The sequence below is a fragment of the Thunnus maccoyii genome, chromosome 16 (assembly GCF_910596095.1).
Source record: "Thunnus maccoyii chromosome 16, fThuMac1.1, whole genome shotgun sequence".
NCBI lineage: Eukaryota > Metazoa > Chordata > Actinopteri > Scombriformes > Scombridae > Thunnus > Thunnus maccoyii.
Window position 1 is genome coordinate 25,320,457 of NC_056548.1, and position 21,913 is coordinate 25,342,369.

Consider the following 21,913-nt stretch of genomic DNA (forward strand, 5'->3'; position numbering starts at 1 on the left):
AGCAGAAAAATCATGAAATGCCGCCGGACAAGAACAGCTTATTATCACGTGAAAACTTTCACACCCCAAGTTCACCCAGTCTCCTAGCAGACAACCCTCATTAGCTTCTCTAATTATAACGCAGTGAGTCATTAACCTCTCTGGGAGAGAAGCGGACTCACTAGAATGACAGGCAGGACATGTAAACATTGAGGGATGTCACAGCTAGTGAGTGAGCACACTGTGGGCTGTATTGTAAATGACCTTCCCACTCACTGAGATTCCTGATAGGCCTCATAAATTATTTCAAACAAACGAGCGCTTGTAAGAGAGGAGAGAGAAGGAGACAAAGGGAGGAAAAGAGGACGAGGAGAGGAGGAGAAAAGAAGGATGGAGTCAGAAAGCGAAAGGGACAATGAGGGAAGAGGGAGAGAGGGGCTGAGAGGGGAGATTTATTGCTACTCATTGTAACAGATACATTGTTTTGACACTGTCAAAAGGACGCAATCCAAGTTCCATCCCCTCCCACTGCTGTCTTGGCTCGGGCAGGCGTGGAAAAAACAAAAAAAAAAAGTAAATCATCCAATTATTATCCTATACATTGAGGCGAGGGTTCTTTCCTCTCATCACACACAATCAATCCCAGATTTCCAGCAAATATACATGCATACATAAGCACACACACACACACACACACACAGGCTTTACCTGGCATGACCAGATTCTCTCAAAGATATATAATCCTCTGATCTCCAGCAGCGCCTGGATGAGATCAAGAGGATCATACTACATGCATGCATGCATACAGTCGGCCTTCTCTGACAATGCATTGAAATCACAGAAGAGCGCGCGCACACACAGCCTTTCAGCAGACAATGTGCTTCTTGTTTTAGCACAGACGCCGCAGTCTCGGCCTCTCCGCTCGACACCAAGGTGGCGAGGAAGAAATCCAATATATTAGATATGGCTTGATTCAGATGTAAGACAGACACTGGAGCTAGAGCAAGGCGGAACTGATCCAACTGTTAAAGTTACATATCTTGTATCAGTGACAAGCGTTTGGCTGGCAGAGGAGCAAGCAATAGCCGGTACGCCTGTCCGTGAATTGCAGGGCCACCTCAGAGAGAGACATTTCATACTGGAGGAGAAATTAAGCTGAACATCCCGGTGATGAATGTATGGAAAGCAGAGGGTGAGAGATGTTGTTCTTGGAGTCTGGGTTCAAAAGGGTGGACGGGATTCAAGGCTTCGCTTCGCTCTGCTGGTTTGCCGACAGCTTGCCAGAAACACGCACACACACACACACACACACGCACGCACATGCACACACCCCATAACCCTACAGTGTGTGCTAGCGCATGCATAGGGGAAGTGGGAAGACAGACGCATGCACGCACACAAAAATTTAATCCTCTGTACTCTCAACAAAACCGTGTAGTAAGCTGACATCCAACTACTCTCTCTCTCTCTCTCTCTCTCTCTCTCTCTCCTCTCTGTCCCTCCCCCCTCCTCCCCCATCTTTCATTTTCTCCTCAGCGAGCACTTGAATCAACGGATCCCATCTCCTCTGACTTTGGAGTCTCCTCTTGTCTTCTCCTATCCGCTGACATTCACGCTCAGCCGAGTGGCGTGCAGGGCCCCCCCCCCGCCCCCCCCCCCCCCCCCCCCCTTTTTTTTTTTTTTTTTTTTTTTTTTTACTTTTTTTTCTTTTTTGGAACAACCGCTGCATACTTGAAAACCCGCCGGGGTTGCGTTCAAGACAGCAAGAGCTAGACAACTGCTGCATACGATATGAGCTCAGGCAGAGCCGAACAATACCGAGGCCTAGCCAACCACACACACACACACACGTACATACATAAAGTTCTTGTCAGACAGACAAAAGAAGAAGAAGTGAAGGAATATAACTCGGAATTGGACAAGACTAAACAAAAGTGACAGTGGAGCAAAAAAAAATGAGTGCAGTGTGTGTTGAATCAGGGCAGAGTAGGGTCAAAAGTAATGTTAGGTTTGCTGCAGACTAAGAATTAAATATAACTTTGAGATATTAACTTTTTTTGACATTATTAAAGGATTGCCAATGTTTCCACTTAGCAGCCTTTAAAAAACATTTAGGGTCATGTAATTTGTGCAGAGACTTACTATAGTGGCATTGATCTAAAAAGCGTAAAACCCCTCAACCAGGGCAGACAATACTCTAAATGAGCAAGACAGAGTGGAAAACTAATCCAGATGCTCAAAACTTCTCTTTTGAACAGTCTGGACTTTTCAAGGTTTTAGCTGCACAGGCGCAACATTCTGCCTTTTTGAACTGCGAGTGACCCGTGTATGGCAGACAGTCGGTGGAGAGTTCACTCCTGCCTCAAAGCCTAACCGCACGAACTTATCAAAGCGCAACACTTCCACACACACACACACACACACACACACACTCTAGCGGTCATGTGCTCTCCGCATCTCTTCCGTCCTTCATTTAATCACCACGTTCGCACACACTTAACATCTCTTTCAAAACACCCACTCACCTTCCCCCCAGGAACAAGGACACACATACACACGCACACACACACACACACACACACACACGTCTTGTTCTACTATAAAAGAGCCAGAACGCGGACAAGCGCCGAGGAGTGTTTCTTCAGAGGTGCTGAGGTGTGTGAAAAGTCATACGATACCACTACGGCTCTCGCTCAAATAAATTTTACTTGATGTGAGGCCCGGTGTGTAACGGTGCTAAACTGAGGGCTGAACAAAGGGCAACACACATAAAACCCACACACACACACACATACACAGATCACGATAAAACCCCTGGACGAGGTGCACGTGTGTAATGTGTAGTATATCATGACATGCAGGGAATGGCTGTTATGGACTAGGTTTATCTGCAAATCCACAGGGAGCAGTCTATGTGTGTGTGTGTGTGTGTGTGTGTGTGTGTGTGTGTGTGTGTGTGTGTGTGGGGTAGGCCATGTGTTCATAATGGCTCATGTGACTTGTTGATGAAGCCACACACACACACACACACACACAAACAAATCAAATATCTAATACACATAATTTGGGCTCTTTGTATGTGTGTATGTGGCTTAAAGCAGCACCAAAGACCATGTATGTTACATTTAAAGCCGAACGTATTGGGGATCAAAGAGAGGGCAGCATATAGTATAACCCATGTGCTTCACCCCCCCCCTTTTCTTCCACTCTCCGCCTGTTTATTGCCATTCCAACACAAATCTCCTTCCCTCTTTAAACCTGCCTGTATCTACTCACCTGGCCTCTTGTTTCTCTCCATTTCCCCCCCTAAATGCTACTGTAAGTACCGAGATGTGAGAAGTCTGCGCTCTGAGAGAAGCAAAAACAAAGTTCCATCCAAGACTCTTTAAAGGTGTTATACTCCGCTCCCCCACTAATGTATTTGGTAATATGTGCAAACAGATATAAAGTTCAATCTGTGTTAAGCGGAACTTTTGAGAGATCCGGCAGCAAAATGTTTTGAAGGATAATATTTGCATGTGGTGGTAGCGAATCGTCCAAAGGGCTATTGACACAGGCGCTCTTCTGAGGAGCAGGGGGGGTGTGGGGGTGTGGGGGTGTGTGGGGGCAGCTATAGTTGACTCGAGTCAATATTCTTGCTGGAAGAGCTTTGCAGAAACAATGTCCAGAGAGCTGTCCTGGAAAGGCTTGCGATGCTCTACTGACATGAGCCTGGGACTGCAGTGCATTCTGGGCCAGGATGGCCTCAATGACCTCCAGGAAAGCTTCATTTCCTGTCCTCCTGCAGTTATTTCGCCACGGAAATGACAGAAATGACTGAGGAGCGTCATGTTTTACATGCAAGAATGCACAGACACTATTCTCATCAACATCAGCGCTTATGTAACCGTGTAGTTACAACACCGCCGAGTCCCTGCGAGAGAGTTTATTGAAATACTTGGAAGCTAAATTGAAATAGTCTGTGCATATTTGATTTGACTGCAGTCGATTAGCAGTTTGAATATTAGCCCTCCCATGCCTACTTGGGTTGAGATTCTGCAGTGTGTGTGAGTAAACACACAACGCCAGCATGATGGTTCAAGCTCCATTGCACAGCTGGTAAACAAAGCAATAACTGCTACCAGAGAAAATGAGATAAGCTGTAAATGTGAGTACAAGAGAAATGATCTGCCAATTTTCAAAATGTCTCCTTTTTTATGGCTGTTTATAATCAATCACATTTATATTTGAAATAAGACATCTGGGCCATTAAAGTGGTTTAACGATTGTAACTATCAAAAACAATTTCTGATAAACAGTGAATGAGGTACAGCATCACTCACAGAGAGAGAGTGGACCTGCCTGCTGTCTCCTCTCAGCTACGGAGTCATTTACTTGATGCAACCCAGTTGTTCTCTAAGTGCTGTGATTTCATTGTTGTTGCACCATCTCATAATTTCCTACATTACCCATAATGCTTTTGAGATTTCAAAGGGGAGGGCATAATGACGATATGGATGTTTACAAGTAGAAAGTTAACTCCTTTATTTTTTTACATGCAGCTGCAATGAAAATGTGAAAAAACACATAGGAAACAACAAGGTACAACACCAAAACTGTTCAAACTTAATGTTTGAGATTTATGAGCATGTATATTTTCTTTTCAATGCAGGAGGTCTCCAGATTATTAAAGGAATACTAAAGAAAGGATAGTTTTCTTACACCAAAAGATGTCTTCTGTCTTTTCTCAAATTCTTGCTTTTTTCTTGAGAAATACTGGATAGATTTACTGAGGGAGGCGCCGATCCAACTTTTACTCTCCCCATACGGATTCTGATATCTCAACTCTGGGTTATCTGTCAGTACTCAGTTCTGATCCAACACCGGGATTCTCTTGGCTGTATAAATCACAGTCAGCAGTCTGCAATGAATGATTGCGGAAACAGAAAAAAAAAAAATGAAAAAACTGTATTTAATGTGCATCTGTCAGTGCATGGTCAATACCCAATCCACTTTATAATGTCAGGATCTGTGCCAACACTGATTAGATTGATACATCCCTACTTTTACCTCTTCAGGACTCTTAAAATCCTTCAAATGAAACAATCTGAGGAGATTAAATCCCATTTTGCTTGAACTGGCAACATCTCAGGTCCATGCAATTGCTATAAACTGTAATAAAAGAGATAAAATTAACTTTGAGTGTGTGGGATAAATTAAATTAGGGCTGCAACTAACAATTATTTTCATTATCGATTAATTGAGTGTAACTTTAAGGGGTCTCAAGCTAAAAAAGGCACCACTACAGTTTGAAACAGTCAACACTCAGCAGACATTTTCAACTCGTGGGATGGTGCTGAAGTTGGCACAGCGAAGGAAATGAACACCTTCAAATTATTTTGTCGCCATGTCCGTATCACACTCCATGTCCACCACAGTCGCGCACAGCAGAGAGCACAGCCAAAACATGTCACCTTGCAAATTTCAATGGCTTATAATCAGCCCTGTAAGTGAAAGTGACAACAGTGGGTGGCTTGCTGACAATGTGCTCCTTTTGTGCGCTCTGCCTGGCACCCCGCATGCCCACCATGTGTTTGCGTCCTGTGGCCCTGCAGAGGGAACTGTGAGGGCACAAGGGCACCTCTTCACGCCACAACCCAGCTGCCTCTCTGAAATGCCACAGCGAAGGAGGGAGGGAGGCCGTTTCAGGCAAACGCAGTCGTGAATCAAAGCTGAATACAGACACAGGCACCCGCGTCTCACAAAACGCTGCCATAAAAGCATACAGTATACACAGATGTGACACATAAAGAGTGAAGCTGATGGCCATATTAAAGCAAACTGTTCCCCCAGACATCTTAGCTGTCAAGCACAAAGCCATCTTTTTGTCTTAGCCACCCATTTGTCACAAAGGCGAGACTTGGCGGGATGTTAACGTACTGGCCAGGCTTTCCCTGAACACTGATATACTGTGGGACACACCTGCTACCCACATCAATGCTACAGTACTTCAAATATCTGTGTATTAATGAGCAATAACTCACCGTGTTAACAGCATAAGCACAGACTGAATAGTGGAGATTGAGTCATTATAATGACTTTGATGAGGTGGTACACTTGAATATAACGCTTAGAGTGAATGAGGGAAAAAGAGAGACGCAGAGTGTGTCAGAAACTACTTCAGTATTCACCTTAAGTATGTGAAAATGCGCTAGATATTTATCCTCTGTTACCACATTCTGTCAAAATCCACCCAACAATGTTTTGATCATATTTGCAGTTTGAACCGTTCAAACCGCGTTATGTTAAAACAAGTCGCTTGAGAAAAAGCGAGCTACTGTACGCCTCATTAAAGTCAGAATCCTGAGAAATGTTGTTGCTACTTGGTCTTCGGTTCTTACTTAAGTCTAATTATTTATTGATCGTGTTTTTTGATTGTGCATAATTATCCTGAAGTGATTCACAACCAAATGAGCAACATGCAGAAAACTGTCATCTCAAATAAGGAAAAGCAGTCACACACTTGTGCTGCTCCTGCTCCTCTGTTATTTAATTATTCAATACAGTTTCTGCACTCACCGCTTTCATCCGGGTTACCCATAAAAGAGAGTAAGCGTTACCTACACGGGCCCATTTCATCACTGAAAGTCATTAAATGTGCCTTTTCTGGATACTTCATACATGCTTTACTGTGATGTTAGGTGATGACAAACAATGAATTATGCATATGACTTTCACAAGAAATGATTCTACTGTTTAGAGTTTTATTTCCTGACTGTGAACGTCTGAAATAGTTTTCATAGTTCAGTTCCACTGGGCGCACATGCCACGTTTATTGGAACGAGTGAGAGAGCAGTGGTGGTAAATCAGAATTAATGAGAGTGTCCCCAATTTTTCTCCCTCATATATATACACAACTCAAGGGGGTTCCTGGAACAAATGGGATTTTTGCTATTACTTTTAAGGACAGGGTCATATTTTTTTATATTTTTATAATGAAATGGTAAATCGTTAATTTACTGAGAACATTTGGTATACTCTGTCATCACCTTATTCGTTCTTTATATATTCACAGTTAATCTCAGAGTGTCCCAGTAGCCTACTGGTCAGGGACGCATGCCGGGTGATCGCAGAATCCCTGGTACATTCTGGTTGCACGTCTTTCCCATAACTCTCTCCGAACATTTCCTGTCTGTCTCTACTATAGAGAACAAAGCAAATATCCTTGAAAACAACCTTTTGCTGCAACTTTATGAATAGTTAATAAGAACATACTCTTTTTTTTTTTTAAGTGTTCCATATATCTAAAACACTAACCATAACATCATCCACTTCCACAGTAAATCTAACATGTTTAGACTCAACTCTTTATTACTCTACATAGCACAGAAATCAAATCATTCATCCCTTATACCTGCACACAGACACAGTCATCTATGAACCTTTTCCAGAGTAGTTATGAACTAAGGACTATCAGAATTCATTGTAAACATAATAAGGATCATCAAAAGCAATACGTTCTCTCACTATGAACATTTGTGTTATATCTTCTGATATATTGCTTCATTTTTTGATTAGACTTTTGATTTGATGTGACTTTATGTGTATACAGTAAATATCGCAAGAGAATGTAGCTATGCATGAATAAGAATGTAGAAGTAAGGTTTTTAATGACCAGAAGGAGCAACACTCATCTTTTACTCACTGGCCAACTTCCTCCCTTTTGTCTAGACTCTTAGAGCTGCTCACTTGCTTTATTCCCAGTCATAGTGGTTTGGATACTCACACATGCACACATTAAAATACAAACATGCATGCACACACTTGGCCTACAAACACACATACACACATGCACACACAAAACCCAGACATGACCCAGACACTAAGACTGCCCTGAGTTTTTGTCACTCTGCACATTAAGTCTGTCACTTCATAGCTCCCCTTGAGAAAACTCAACACCCCCACTTTGGTCCAGACCACTGCATCATATAACTGGCACAAGTTGATGGACAGCTCCAAAGGAGCTGCTGACGGGGACAGGGAGGTGGTTTGTATTAGTGGGCTGTCCAACGTCCTTGAATGTTTCTTTGTGGCCGATGAGTGAGGTCTAACAGCTGCTGATGACCATGTCAGGGGAAGAGAAACTAGGAGATCTAAAAATATCTTTGATTGGTTGTATTTCAATTGAAAGTAATTAAACAGGCTCCTTTTAGTGTGCCGTGACAAGAGACAGACTTCATAGAAAGTAAATCTTTCCTGTGGCATGTTACGTTATTAACTGTAGTAAATATGCGTAGTGTTATATCAACAATTCAAATAGGAGGAATGCATGACAGAGGCCAGGCAAGCAATGCAGAGCTCTGTGCTGTCTGCAGCAGAGGGAGAGGTCATGGTTTAGATGGACGGAGAGATTTACTTACCTCATTGGCTGAGTCCGAAGCGCTGTCTTCAGGTCTTCCACCACCTTGTTCCTCATTTCCATTTCCTCCTCATCAAAGGCAAATAGGGTCTGCATCTACAAAAATGGTGAGAAAATAATGGAAAAACAACTGATTGATATTGTTTTTGGCTTTAGCAGGTGCCAGTGGACAAGTTACCTTCTGGCATAAATTCTGTATTTTTCACTTTTAATTAAGAGCTTTTCTTTATTTGTACTTGGTCATCACAAGAATGTTAATCTTAATTTGGCAGCGAGACAGCAGTGGAACATATGCCACCTCTACACAAGTAAATGTGTTTGTTGCAATTAACTGTTGCAGTACAGCACATATAATCAAAGCCTCATTAGTAGGCATATGTCAGGCACCACAAATCAAACAGATCATGTGTAATTTTCTCCCTTTTCATTTTAAAGAACAGTTTGAAGCTATACAACATGCCAAAATAAGTCATGCAGGCAATTAGCTCCAATCAAGCTTACAACAAATAGGACAAATCATAAAAAAACACTTAGACCAGTGGTAGTGTTAATGCATTTCTGCATCACTTAAAGGCTCCCTTCAGTGACATCAAAGGGCTGCTGTGCTCCCATTAGTCAGGACCACAGGGCTTCTGTTTAGCCTCTCCAGGCTTTTTCCATGGCAGTTCCCTGCCAAGTGCTAAGGTTCAAACAGTGTGTGTGTTAGCAGTGGAGTACGCTAGTGAAAGTGGCTGCCCATTAATTTGCCTGAAAAAGATATTTGCTTAAATGTGACCCTGTTTTTCAACCCTTAAAAAGGGCAGATAGGTCAAAGTTGGGTGCAAATATTCCATGGCAAGAAATGACTTTCTTGCCATAATATCCACACAGCTAACTGCAGCTACCCCATGTTTGACTACCTAACAACAGCTCCGGTCTGTCCAGTGTGTGAGTGTTTAATCTAGAAACAGTGCAGTCAAAACATCCATCATGTCGACTTAGCCTCAAGTCCAGATGGTTCAGACACCCTGTGCCAAGAAGTAAAGGCTTTGGCTCCTGTTTCTCTAAACGAATATGTTCATAGTCAATGGGAAGTTGGACACAACAAGTGTTGGGGAGAGTGAATGATATGGTCGTGCTGTGAGCCAGTTCACCATGTCAATGAGTCTAGCCAAATGGCTCCTTCCTACATCTGCTATTTGTAAGCTCATTCTAACCTGTGGCCAACATGCACATAAGGATACTATTATAGCCAGTTGGTAAACCAGCAGAAGGTACTTCTCTAAATCCTTATTATGGGAAGTGCCCCCCAGAGCCAGAACTATGCCTTCAAGCTAGTCGTCAGTGCGTTGTTAACTGAGTGAGTGATGACTGCAGCTCATCAAAACCTTAATGTGGACCATGTGAGTCACTGATGCGCCAAGTAAAAAAGTATTTGTTCAATAAAAACGAAGGCAAACAACATTATTTTAACTAAAACAACCAGGCAAAGTGAGACAGAGGCACTAAACCTAATTAAGCTAACCAAATGCTAGCTGAAAGTTAGCTATTATTCTGTTGTTCAAATAAAGCTAGAAAATAAAAACTATAATTGGTCTTTACTGCACTGTCATGTCATCCAGCAACAATTACTAAAATGTTTTTGCTTTTAAGCATTCATCAACAGAGTTTCTAATTTTGTGGTTGTGAAGATGCAAGTCAGCGATAGCTGAGTTCTGGGTGATTCTTCACATCAATAGTCGTATCTACCTTAAAGGTCTTTTCTCTTCCCGTCTATCGGCAGACATCCCTGTCCAGGTGGGATCTCTGAGACTCAACACACTAGCTTAGACACAGCAGGACTACAGAAACTCTTGTCAGAGTCACGAGGACGTTTGAATTATAACTCAGTGGCCAACCAACAACCTCAGGACTCTGACACGGTTTTATGAATGAACATCAAGACGCTGGTTGTACAATAATCTCTCCGGGCGGCATAGCGAAAATGAGCTCATCCAATAACTCAGCTACTGTGGAAGGGCTGTCCCTGGTGAGCCCGCCTGGGAGCCAAGACATGAAGTCATGGACGAGCAGAGCACCTCCAAACTTTAAAATGTTCTCTTGTCAAAATGCAGTCTGGAGCACTGTGGTGGAGAAAATGGAAGACTGATAGTGGTAGTGAAAAAAAATGATTCAGGAAGGGGAGGAAATTGGTTGGAGCTATGGTGAATAAGGGAGGCTCTACTAAAGTGGAGCTGGAACAAGAGACTGCTTGTGCAAAAAAGGGGAATGGAGAATAAAAATATCCTTCCAGACAAGTTACTTAATATAGTATAGAGTCATAAAATCTTAATCATCTTTGTGCAAGCAAAACCAATTCTGCCAGTGATGTAATCATTTCAGTTGCTTCAAAAGGTGAATAATCTTCTTATCAAAATTTTCTTGAAAGATTTTTCTCCAATATTAGTGCAACTAATGGCACTAACACTCTCTAGAAAGTGAAAATATCTCCTCACACTGACACAATTTAATCTTGTTTTAAGAAAATATCAACATTTTAAGACTCTATATACAATAAACTATACAGAAAAAGCTTGCAAAGTCTTGTAGTTTTGCAGTAGATATAGTAAAAAAGAAAAGAAAAGGCTGAAACACAACTCTGACAGCGTGTCTGACACCTAATAGCACAGAGGCACCTCTACAGCCCTGGTGGATTTAAAATTCTTGGCAACACACAAATCAGCACTTTCTCTCGACTACATGTAAAATACTGTGTATGTGTGCGTGAGTGCGTGTTGTCTGAGTCTTTAAGAGAATGACAGTAAAATTGTTTCTCCAGACTTCAACAGTAAGCTCAGGTACCGACACACAGTTCAGAACTAGCTCATTCTTGTCCCCTGAGTGGAGCCAGTAAACAAAAACAGCTGTAAAAATAGCAACCTTCGACATGGGTTGTTGCTACAGGCCTGTTTGCCAGAAAAACAAACATGGCAATAAACAGATATTAAATGCCATTACGTTTTGGCTCCATATTTATGGTGGTCTGCGTACGTTATGTTGAACAGTTTATCTGATCCATGCCCTGGAAAGACTTGTAAATGTATTAAATGTTGGTCTGCTTGGTTCGGTGGAGAAAAAACAAAACAACAACAACAACAACAACGAAAAAAACAAAACAAAAAAAACCCTCCAGTCCATTACTGATATAAGATGCTCTTACTGGATTTGCACGACTTTGTCTCCAGCACTGACTGACTAGTCTCTAAATTTCATACCTACATGTCAGGCTTAAAGAGCCCCTCTTAAAACGTCATGTTTTATGATCTCCAAACATTTGGGAGCCAACTTGTCGTCCACATGAGGACTCGGGGGTGAGAGGTCAATGGCACACCGGTCAGTGGCTGAATGTACAATCAAATAACACAACTCGCATAACAGCGGTTATGTCTAAAATAATACTGAGATCATGGTGGATTACAGTTTTCTAATGATGTCATGTTGTTTTTATTGGCAGCCATACAGGCTAGAAATAATGAATATTGTCATCCTGGCTTCGCTCTGTGTTTCTGACAGTCATTCCCACTGACTGGACTGCTGAGTGTCTAAATGGCCTGTTTGTCATCACAGTGTGTGTGAACGCTGGGGTCACAGTGAAGGAATGTGGTCATGCGAATATAACAAGCAGTCAGCAGGGAGACGATAAAAAGGGAGCCAAGAGAGAAGTCTGAGAAAGAATGACTGAGTTAACAGTGACCTCTTAGGAGAGGTGGCCGGATGCTTGAAGTAAGCGGAGGATATTGTAATAGGACAACTAAAGTTGGCCAGGAACATCAATCATCGAGGAATTTCAATAGAGTGAAGAAGATTCTGGCTAAGAGCAGAGAATGAGTTTGACTTACAGCAGCCATGGAGTTGATGCGGTCAATGTAGTAGTCCGGCCAGCTTGTGGCCAGCTTGTTGGGGTCCTCTTGCTCCTGTGCATGAACACAAAGAAAGATTGAGTCAAATGAACATTGATTTATGCCTTCAAAATATTACAGTATAGCTCTGCTGGTTGTACGTGTGAGGATGTACGTTGTGTGTTGGACAGCCAGATGGCCTGACTGTCCAACGCTTTTGTCCAGAGTGAGATATTTCAACTACTATTGGCTAGATTGGCAAGAAGCTTGGTATGGATACTCAGGGTCACCAGAGGATGATTCCTAATGATTTTGGTGATGTCCTGACCTTTCCTGTAGCACTTAAAAGGTCAAAACAACAGCAACACATGTAATATTAAAAACAATGTTATTGTCAGACCAGTGCATTTTGGCTTGCGGCCTTCATCCAGGTCAAACTTAAAACACTTTACAAAGAACATTTGAATGTTTTTTGGCACAGTACTAGCAACAAGCCAAAATGTGTTGGTCTTTAAGATGCTTTACCTTCTCCATACACCTTGCAAGTAGGTGCATTACTTTCCTTTATCACTACCATCAGGTCAAAACTGCTCCTTGACTGAGACTTTAAGTAATCCTAATGTTTATGGTGACCCTGTGACCTTTCCATAAGCCGGACCATCAGGCCACATCTTCTATGTATGAAAGAGATCAAAATCTAATGACTGCTAGGAAATTCACTGAGAATATTTATGTCCTCCAGATGATAAACCCCTTTTTCATTTGGGATTCTATGTGAATTTTCCTCTCATGCAACCCTCAGGACAAACTATATTTTTAAACCCACCACTGAAAAGGTTCTTAAAGCAGTAAAAGCATCAGGATGTTGGTCATAATGGTAGGATGTGACAACAAAGCAACCTCTACAGGCTGCTAGTGGGGTCTTAACTTTTTGTCTTGTTAGAACACAAACATTCTGTACAAGACTATGAAACTAATCTTGTAGAGAATTGATGTTGTACTCCTTTTCACTCTACTTTCACACTCATAGTTTCATCCTTCTACTTTCCACCTCAGCTCCTTACCTCATCATCCACAGGAAAGCTAAAACTATGAGGTTGTCCAGTCCATAATGGGGTCACAACATCTCAGACTATTCACTTGTCTTAGCTTTTATTACACAGGGAAAGAGAGAGAGGAGAACTGCCTCGAGGAACGAAGTGCACTCCACAATAGTTTTCAAATAGCTCTGTCTGAGATCAATTTGTCCTGGCCAATCCGAGGAAGCGTGATGCCACGAGCAACCAAGGCACAGGGGAATACAGAGACCATGTTCCTCGTTCACATCTGGTCTTGTTTAGCCTGGGCTTAGAGCACTGGTGGAAAGCTGTTGTTGTTCTTGTTACTGTGTGCACGTCAATGAGAGTTGGAAACTCAAATAAGAGCCACATTAAGGCACAATTGGATAGTTCTATAAGATAAGAGTTGTAGTAATTCTTTGCCAACACTTTAAATGTATTTGAAATCTCAACATATGTCAGAAATTTAACTTCTAATGCAGACATTTTTTATTGCAAATACAAAAAATGTCTCTTTTTTTAATATAAATATGGTGGGAGGGGCAGGGCCTTCAATGACCTCAGGGCTCCAATGACTGTGTTTTCTGTGCATGTAAGGACTGTGTATGACAATATTTTGAGTGTTAATGCCATATCACAGCACTTTTGGTATTTCAGAGGTTCAGACCCCCTTTCTACAGACCACTATAAAAGAAGCAAAACACCTCATGGCAGTACATCTGCTTAGAAAAATAAGCATAGTACAATAGTTATCATAATAAAGCTCTGCCAACAGTTCATTTGAGAGACTGACAGTTATACTATGTTGAACGCGTCAGGGGCAAACTAAGCTCTCTGATACCTTATAAAATTCTTTAACTACCTCATTTACTGCGAGGGCATTCATGCTGCAACAAGAGCTCATCACTTCTGTCTGTGCTCACTCTCTGATATGTGGAAATCAATATTTTATGCCACTCAATCCCTTCATTTCGAAAATGTCGCCTCAATATTTGCATGGTGGCACAACACAGCCGAAAGCTGATGACCTTTACTGTTGATTAAGCCAGACAAACTCCATTCTGGCACCAGCCTGAATTGATTTTCCCCAGACATAAAATCCTCTCATTACCTCCAGTGACCCAATGAACTACAAGTCTGGAAAATAAAAATGAGCTGCAGAAGCAAATGCACTAATTTATGAATCATATCCCCTCAAGAAGCTCCGCTGAAGATTTTTGGGGTTTGAGTAGGTTTGGTCAATGTGGATTTTAGTCTTTGTAATGACCGTCGTTTCTGATTTGGCAGTTTTTGAGCTCAAGCTAAAGAGCTGAAATAAAGCTAAAACAATAGAACTCACTGTACTTCTCATAGTGTGTTTTCGAGCTGGCCGTCGTTTCCTTACTATACTGCTGACACGCTCAGGACGTGATGCCAGACAGATCCTGACGCTGAGATTAACAACTTAACTGCCTCTCTCTGGCCCTTACAGCCGCCGACACGCCCTCAAAAAAACATGTTGAGTCCGATGCAACATTTACTCTGGCAGTTTCATGAGCCAGAGTAAAGTGCTGTAATTTTCGTCTTGTTTTGGGACAAATGATTACAACACAAAGTTTGTTTTGGGGGTTCTAGTCATATCAGACCGTACACTTCCTGAATATTTGCCCTTTTCATGGAATTTTCTGAAAGGTGAAGTGATGGTAGGTTTGTTCTTGTGTGCTGCTTTCTTGATCAAATCATTCTCTGAGTTAATCACAGTTGATGACTGGTATTAAAAATCTTGTGATAAGAAGCCAGACTCTATAGAGTGGAGCCTGTTTCCAAAAAAAAGTGCAAGAAGTGCAAACAACAGGCCTTGGATGTGAATAGAAAATTTGCATTTGTCTGCATGTGTACATATTTGTATGATTGCACTGCACACATCACATATACATACTGCATATAACGTATACATACTGGGTGCTGTTCTGTTATGGTCTTCTTCTGGGTGAAAACATTCAAGTCGTGTGCTCTGCTGCGACAGTTTAGGGTCAACCCCATAATTCTATTACAGCAATTACACACTTACACTACACTGTACATTCCTCATGTCTGGTGACATTAAATATGATTTACAACCTGCGTTGAAGCAGAGGAGGACAGGAATCCCCTGCAGTGTATCAGGTATATTTCTGTAAGGTGTTCCTCTTGTTACAACCATCTGTTGAGGGATATATTGTTTCTATAAAGACCCAAAGATCTGACCAAAGCCAGAGTTCAAGAATATTTCCCTGTGTGTTTGGCAGGCTATTGTGTTTGCAGAGGCACCTGCTGCAAGAGTAGATGAAATTACATATTTCAGCTCCCCTGCTGTCATACAACAAGCCATCTCAAAGATTTTAAACCTCCAAAAAGGGTTTACTGACAATGATAATTGAGCACACAGATTGGAAAAATCCTGTGCACACATACCTTTCAAGTCAAGGTTTTAGGAGCAACAGGGGGTAGAAAACCCAAATACCTCATTGGCCACAGTTAAACCCACAGTACTTTGAAGTGCCAGGGGAGGTTTGTACTGTTTGTTTGACTCTAAAACTTACTCTCAATCACATTTTCAATTTTGAGAAAGAGCACGGGAGGGAGGTAAAAATAAATAATGCTATAATTCAAGCTGCTGTGCTGATTCAAGATCCCTGCTAACTTCAACATGTGCTTGGTCACGACCCTATTGCACACATGCACACCCGTATTAGCGTGTTCTGCATAACAAAGATATGGGAACGACACATTTTCACACTCATGTGTTCCAGCCTTTGGGCTTTGGCAGCCAACTTGGCCCAGTCGCTCTTTCAAGTGTAGCCCAACTGTTCTGTGTTTCAGACAGGCAAGAATCTATACACTAGCTTTCAGTGACATGCTAACATGTTTCCCCCGAGGTCTCTAGTTTCTCTGGCAATTTGGGGTGCCGGTCGGGCTCCTCACACTCTGTTCCCATGTGCTCAGAGAGGCCCGGGGGGACCCTGCTTGTGAAGTGGTGACTCTCATGAGCTGCCCAAATCCATGACAGCACAGAGAAGCATAACAACACTATATATTCAAAGACCACTTCATAAACAAAGCAGAGGACTGTAAAAGGAAAAAAAAAAACAGTATTTGGACTTGTCAAAGTTCACTGCTTTATTTGCCTGTAATAAAATCTTGGAAATTTAATTTTGATGTTGTCAGTTCTTAGAGAGCACAAAGTTGTTAAGTTGTTAGCAAATTATGTACGCTACAAACAATTTCACAAGCAAACACCCTTGATATAGATGATATTACACAAAGACTCAGAAACATGCACTAGTACTTCCAAAAGACACACCGAGCTGCTTGTAAGACAGCACAGGTACCCACACAGAGACGCTCTCAACGGGCCAGAAATGTGCTTTTAGTGATTGTTAAAGCACTGCAAGCCGTCCTGTCTCTCCAGCTAAAATGCACAGAGCCCGACAGTAGCCTACGTAGCAGCGAGGTTAGAGAAATCCATATAAATGCTTTGATAAACATGAATTTCATTTGTTTGCTTTTAGGTGTTGACAACGCCACTAAAAGCTAGTTTTTCATTAGTCAGTTTTTTTTTTATGATGCTATTGGTATAGGTGCTATTTGTTTATGTGCGGCACAGAACCAATGATTAAAGTCGGCACCAACGGCATGTGCCGCTTTGCATATTGAACTCATATGGAGTGAAAACCACAGCCAACCAACACAAACTGGCACCATGCCAGTTGGGTAGTCACATCGTCACACACTGCGTAGCCTCACCTGATACAATGGTTTGCCTCCCCCAACCCCCCGCTCCTTCGTTGCATTTTTAAATATGCTGGGAGGGAGTGTCCTGGTAGAAATTGAGGGTGTACTTAATCTTAAATGATCTTGTTGGCAATGTTAAATGAGCGTGAGTTCCCAAACGAAACAAATAAGTGTTATACTGACTGGGGAAACACATGTAGACGTGTGATTTCTCTATAAACAAAAGCATTGAAATATGCTGATTTGTTGCACCAAATTCCTAACATTGTTATTCCTATGTAGTGCAGTACAGTATGTAGCACATGGGCTATCCAGCATCCACAATAGCACTGTGTTACATCAAGACATTGGGGCGCACTAACTGTCATTTAAGGATATATAAGTCAACATATTCTCCATATTCTCTGCTCCAGCTGTCACCACAATATGTTCCATCCTGCGCAAAGAGGGGGGACTGTCCAACATTCCAAAGAGCCAATCTCTCCACGGGGAATATTTATCTATGGAAGCCGGGATATAAAGTCTCACCTAGAGAGGCAGGAAATGGACAGGATATTGAATTCTGGAAGATTATGTAACGTTTGCCGTTTGTTACAGGTAGCTAACATTACACAAGTTTTAGCACAAGCTGAAGCAAAAATTTTTGCCTGAGGTCACATTAGTTTAAGAGATTGGGATAAAGCACATGTGGCTAATTTGAAAACATAAGCTGCCGCCACTTCAGCAGAGAGCAATGTCTGGGTGTATATGATATCATCAGCCAGGTCGTGTTAAGCATTCCATTAGCAGGATCTGAGATAAGCATGACATGTGGTCGGGTGATTTTGGAGAAAAAAAAAACAACATACAGAAAATCCTCTTTTTAGGGAAATTTTGGACATTAAATCATGCGTCAATGCTAGTTTTGTCCCTGCTTTGACACTGATAAAAGGCCATATTGTAGGATCATGTCCTGACAACACAGTGTGTGTCAGTGCAGCGCTACTAATGGGAGTCAGGAGACCCTGTTTGGCTCCCAGCACTGAACGATTATCAGGAGTTATTAGATGTTACATTGTGTTCTCTACCTGGGGACTGCTGAACGCGATGTTTGCAAAAACAAGTATGCACACATACAGACACACACACAGACCGACAAGAATGCGATATATTCTAAAAGTGATTACAACAGAAACACTAAACATGTATGTAATTCTCGGGCTTACCAAAATTAGGTCCACTCTCTCTCTCTCACACACACACACTCACAGACACACACAGATACACACAGAGATAGACACCCAACACCGCTGGCTGTGGCTGAGATCAGAGGTGCAGATATGGTTGGCTTATGTAAAGCCTGAAGGCCTTGACAAGATGTTCTAGTTAGTCATGGTACACAGTGACCATATTTACACTAATTCCCTTACATCACTGCTGACTGGTATAAGCCAGAGACTATAAGAGGACTACTGTCAAATAAATAAACTATCATTTTGAAAGAAAACCACTCAATTTGCCTTGCGGTGCTGTGGTGTAAATCATGCAAATATAACTCATATTCTGAAAGTATTCAACAACAATGTTCAAGTTGAATTAATCAGTATTTTTGTATTAACATTGAATCAAATGATGCATAATGTGAAAAGGGTATTTTGTTGTTACAAAGACTGAGCTTTTAGCCTCTTTTAGCTCATTGTTTTGGTGCAGTAGGCAAATTTAATTGACATTTTCAGCAAATGAGCTGTGATTAAATCACTGTACGCTACCAGCAACAACCAGCAGACAGTAACTACTGGGTAAGAAAGTCTACTAGCAGGCTAACACAAATATTTTTTCTCAGGATTCAAGAGAGAGCTCAAACTGACGCTTAAAGTAGAGTGAATATTGGACTAATGTTCATCAGGTGGCCTTAAAATCAACTCCACCTGGATGTTTCATGTAGCTCTGTGTCTGCTGGTTGTTCAAGTGGCTAACTGTAAGCTAACATGTTAGCCAAAACAACCTTCTAAGAATGCTTTCATGGTTGCGTCTGTCAGCTTCTTTTTGAGTTCTTCTGCCACAATAGTGACTAAAAACTGATAAATGTACATAGAGTATTATTTATACTGCAGAGAAGCAAACTGAATATGTATTTGCTGTGCTGTGGAAACAGGTGCACTCTCAATTTGGGCCTTAAATTGTTTCATTAGCCCAAGAAGTAGGTGAATTTGCTCAACCCACAAAGAAGCATTCAGTCCTTCAGTTTATGTGAAAACGTTCAACTCCCCTGTATTTTTCCCTGGACAGCGATGAAATGGAACTGCGTAAGTGGTCTGCAGTAAATGTGTCGGCCGGTTTGTTTTGCAGGTGAACAAAGTTAGTTTGTCCCTTTGTCGCGCCCTTATAGGCTCCCTCCAAGTGTTATCTAACCACAACAACTGGAGCCGTCGCTTGGCTGAGGGAAACAAGGGAACCAGTGTTTGTCACCGACAGGAACGGCTGAGGGAAATTCTGCTGTCCTATGCTCTCCATTCAAATCACTGTCATGCTGTAATTTGCAGGAACACAGGGAACTACTGTGTGGTGTGTGTGGATGTGTGTGTAGAACATACAGTACCAATCAAAAGTTTGGACACACTTTCTCATTCAAGTGAATGGGAAGGTGTGTCCAAACCTTTGACTGGTGCTGTATACAGTATGGTTAGTGGGTGTGTGCACGTGACAACAGTATTCATGCCTTCCCGCCTGCATGTACACACACAGACACACAAGTTATTATCCAATATTGCACACCAGTTGTTTTTTTTCCTCATTCTCCATTAAGCTGCCTCTATCCATGAATGAGGGGTTTGTTTGGTTTTTCCTCCAGCTTTCCGCTGTGCACTGTTACCCCGGTTTTGCTCTCCGTTTCCTGGCCTGGACACGGCTGTTTTTTTTCACCTTAGTCTTACAGAGGAAATGATTTCTGACTGGAAGAGATGGGGGAGGAACGACAAACTAATATATCCTACCTCTGAACCCAGCTTCGGCGCGCACTTGCAAACCATTTTGGTTCCAATATGCCCGGGCTGTTGCCAAAATGTTGTTTCCACTACCTTCTACTACAGTACAAAGAGTGCTCATAAATGTCTGTGGTTGCTTGAGTGAGATATTCAATAACTGATATTGGAGTAATATTGAACTTGTGCCTTTTCATGTGGGTTCACATATGCAAATGCACATTCTGCCAACAATTGAATCCCCTTTGATACTAAGCAATGTATTCAAAGGACATAGCACACTGCAAGTCCTACGGTTATCATAATGTATTAGAAGAAACAATATATCTTCCTTTTATATTATTTTTACCCGTGTTCCATTTCATTGTAAACTGTTGGTGCTCCAGCTTCCATCCTCGCCTTGACATCCCTCTAAACACACCACAATTCCACTGCTCCTCTTTTTCCTAGTAACTCAATACTGTCCTGCACACAAGCACAAACTTTTACACATGCAGGTGCTCATACATGCGCACAGGCACACACACACACACACATATACACACAATAGTGTGTGTTTACTTCTTTTTAAAAAGGTTGTCAGGACCTATCACATCAGTTAAACCTGCATGCCTTGGAAAGAGAAAGGAGGGTTTCGATCCTCGTCGTGCTTCCAACACAAAAACCTCAGCCAAAAAACAAATTAGCAAAGAGACACAGGGGAGGGTTTATGACTATTTATTCAATTTGCTATTGACGGGGAGAGGGGGGCTGAATTCCCCTTTTTCTCCAAGCACAATGTCATTTCCTGGTGGATATTTGACCACAAAGTGAGAGCAGAGTTGTTGTGGAGAGACACGCTGAAGGGTATGAAGAGAACGAGAGATGTTTTGGCGAGGGGTAAGGGGTGAACGAGAGGGCTAACCAGAATGTTCTAGTGCTCTTCTGGTATGTTGACAATTCTTAAGCAGCACAAGGAAATTGCTCGCTCCAACGTGGGGAGCCAGATTTGGAGATTGAGGGTCTTGAAACGGGTGTTGGGAGTGTATTTGTGTATTCAGTGTTGTTTACATGTGTGTGCTGCGTGTGCACGTACAGTAGTGCACATAGCGCAGCCTGCAGAAAATATTGTGCAACATGTAGCTGGCTTAACACGTGCAACAGAGTGAAGATGCTTACGTCAATGCAGAAATGAGAAGCTGGAATGAGGACTGACTGTGTGGCTGCTGTTCTGGTAAGAAGCTGCCCTTCAATAACATTCATTGCTGACAGTTTAGCTCTAAATTGTGGGTGCAGACAGCCGGTCAACAGACGGCCAGCCAGAGATTGGAGCTGATGTACGGTAAAGAGGAGCATAGACCTCAGAACTCACCTTCTTCTTGCTGCAGTAGATCTGCCATTTCTTCTCATCTGGCAGAGCGAACATGGCCTCCCTGTTCTTATCCGTCAGGTCCAGTTCATCCTGAAACAACAGAGAAGGCATTCATTTTTCAAACCAAACCACTAACCATTCGATTTATTTTGTATTGGATTAGATAAGATTCCCATATATAGCACGTCAAGAATAAATATGTGGAAAAACCATGACAAACATGACTATTACGTTTGACTGGGAAAGACAAGAATCCCATCGGGACACAATCCCTCAATCGCTTTTGTTTTTAAAGAGCCAAACATTTTAGCAATGACTGCGATCACCGGATGCGTCGAGTTTACACAGTGACATTTGATTGTCCAACCTTCCCACTGTCTGACTGGGAACTGATCTACACAGAGGAGTGTTTTAATATTCCCCCTGCTGCTCTGCTCAATTCTTCCGCTTGGTACAAGGAGCCTCCTGCACCTTTTGAAATGCATATGAGCCCAGGAAATGAGTCTCTGTGTGCCAAGGAGGAAAAGTAAAGTCTTGGGAAAGGAGAGATGGATAAA

General features: G+C 42.1%; 1 protein-coding gene across 6 annotated transcripts in view; it reads right to left on the reverse strand.

Annotated features, from left to right (window-relative positions):
- Positions 1-21,913, reverse strand: part of daam2 (dishevelled associated activator of morphogenesis 2) — a 94,323-nt gene that overhangs the window by 27,204 nt on the left and 45,206 nt on the right. For 5 of the 6 annotated variants that reach the window (XM_042436862.1, XM_042436858.1, XM_042436860.1 and 2 more), the window contains 3 exons: positions 21,357-21,446; positions 12,235-12,309; positions 8,379-8,473 (listed from right to left, as the gene is read on the reverse strand). In XM_042436862.1, coding sequence (XP_042292796.1) covers positions 8,379-8,473; positions 12,235-12,309; positions 21,357-21,446 — 260 coding nt within the window. Of the gene's footprint in view, positions 1-8,378; positions 8,474-10,105; positions 10,306-12,234; positions 12,310-21,356; positions 21,447-21,913 lie in introns of those variants that run through there. The other variant, XM_042436864.1, reaches the window with a different exon arrangement.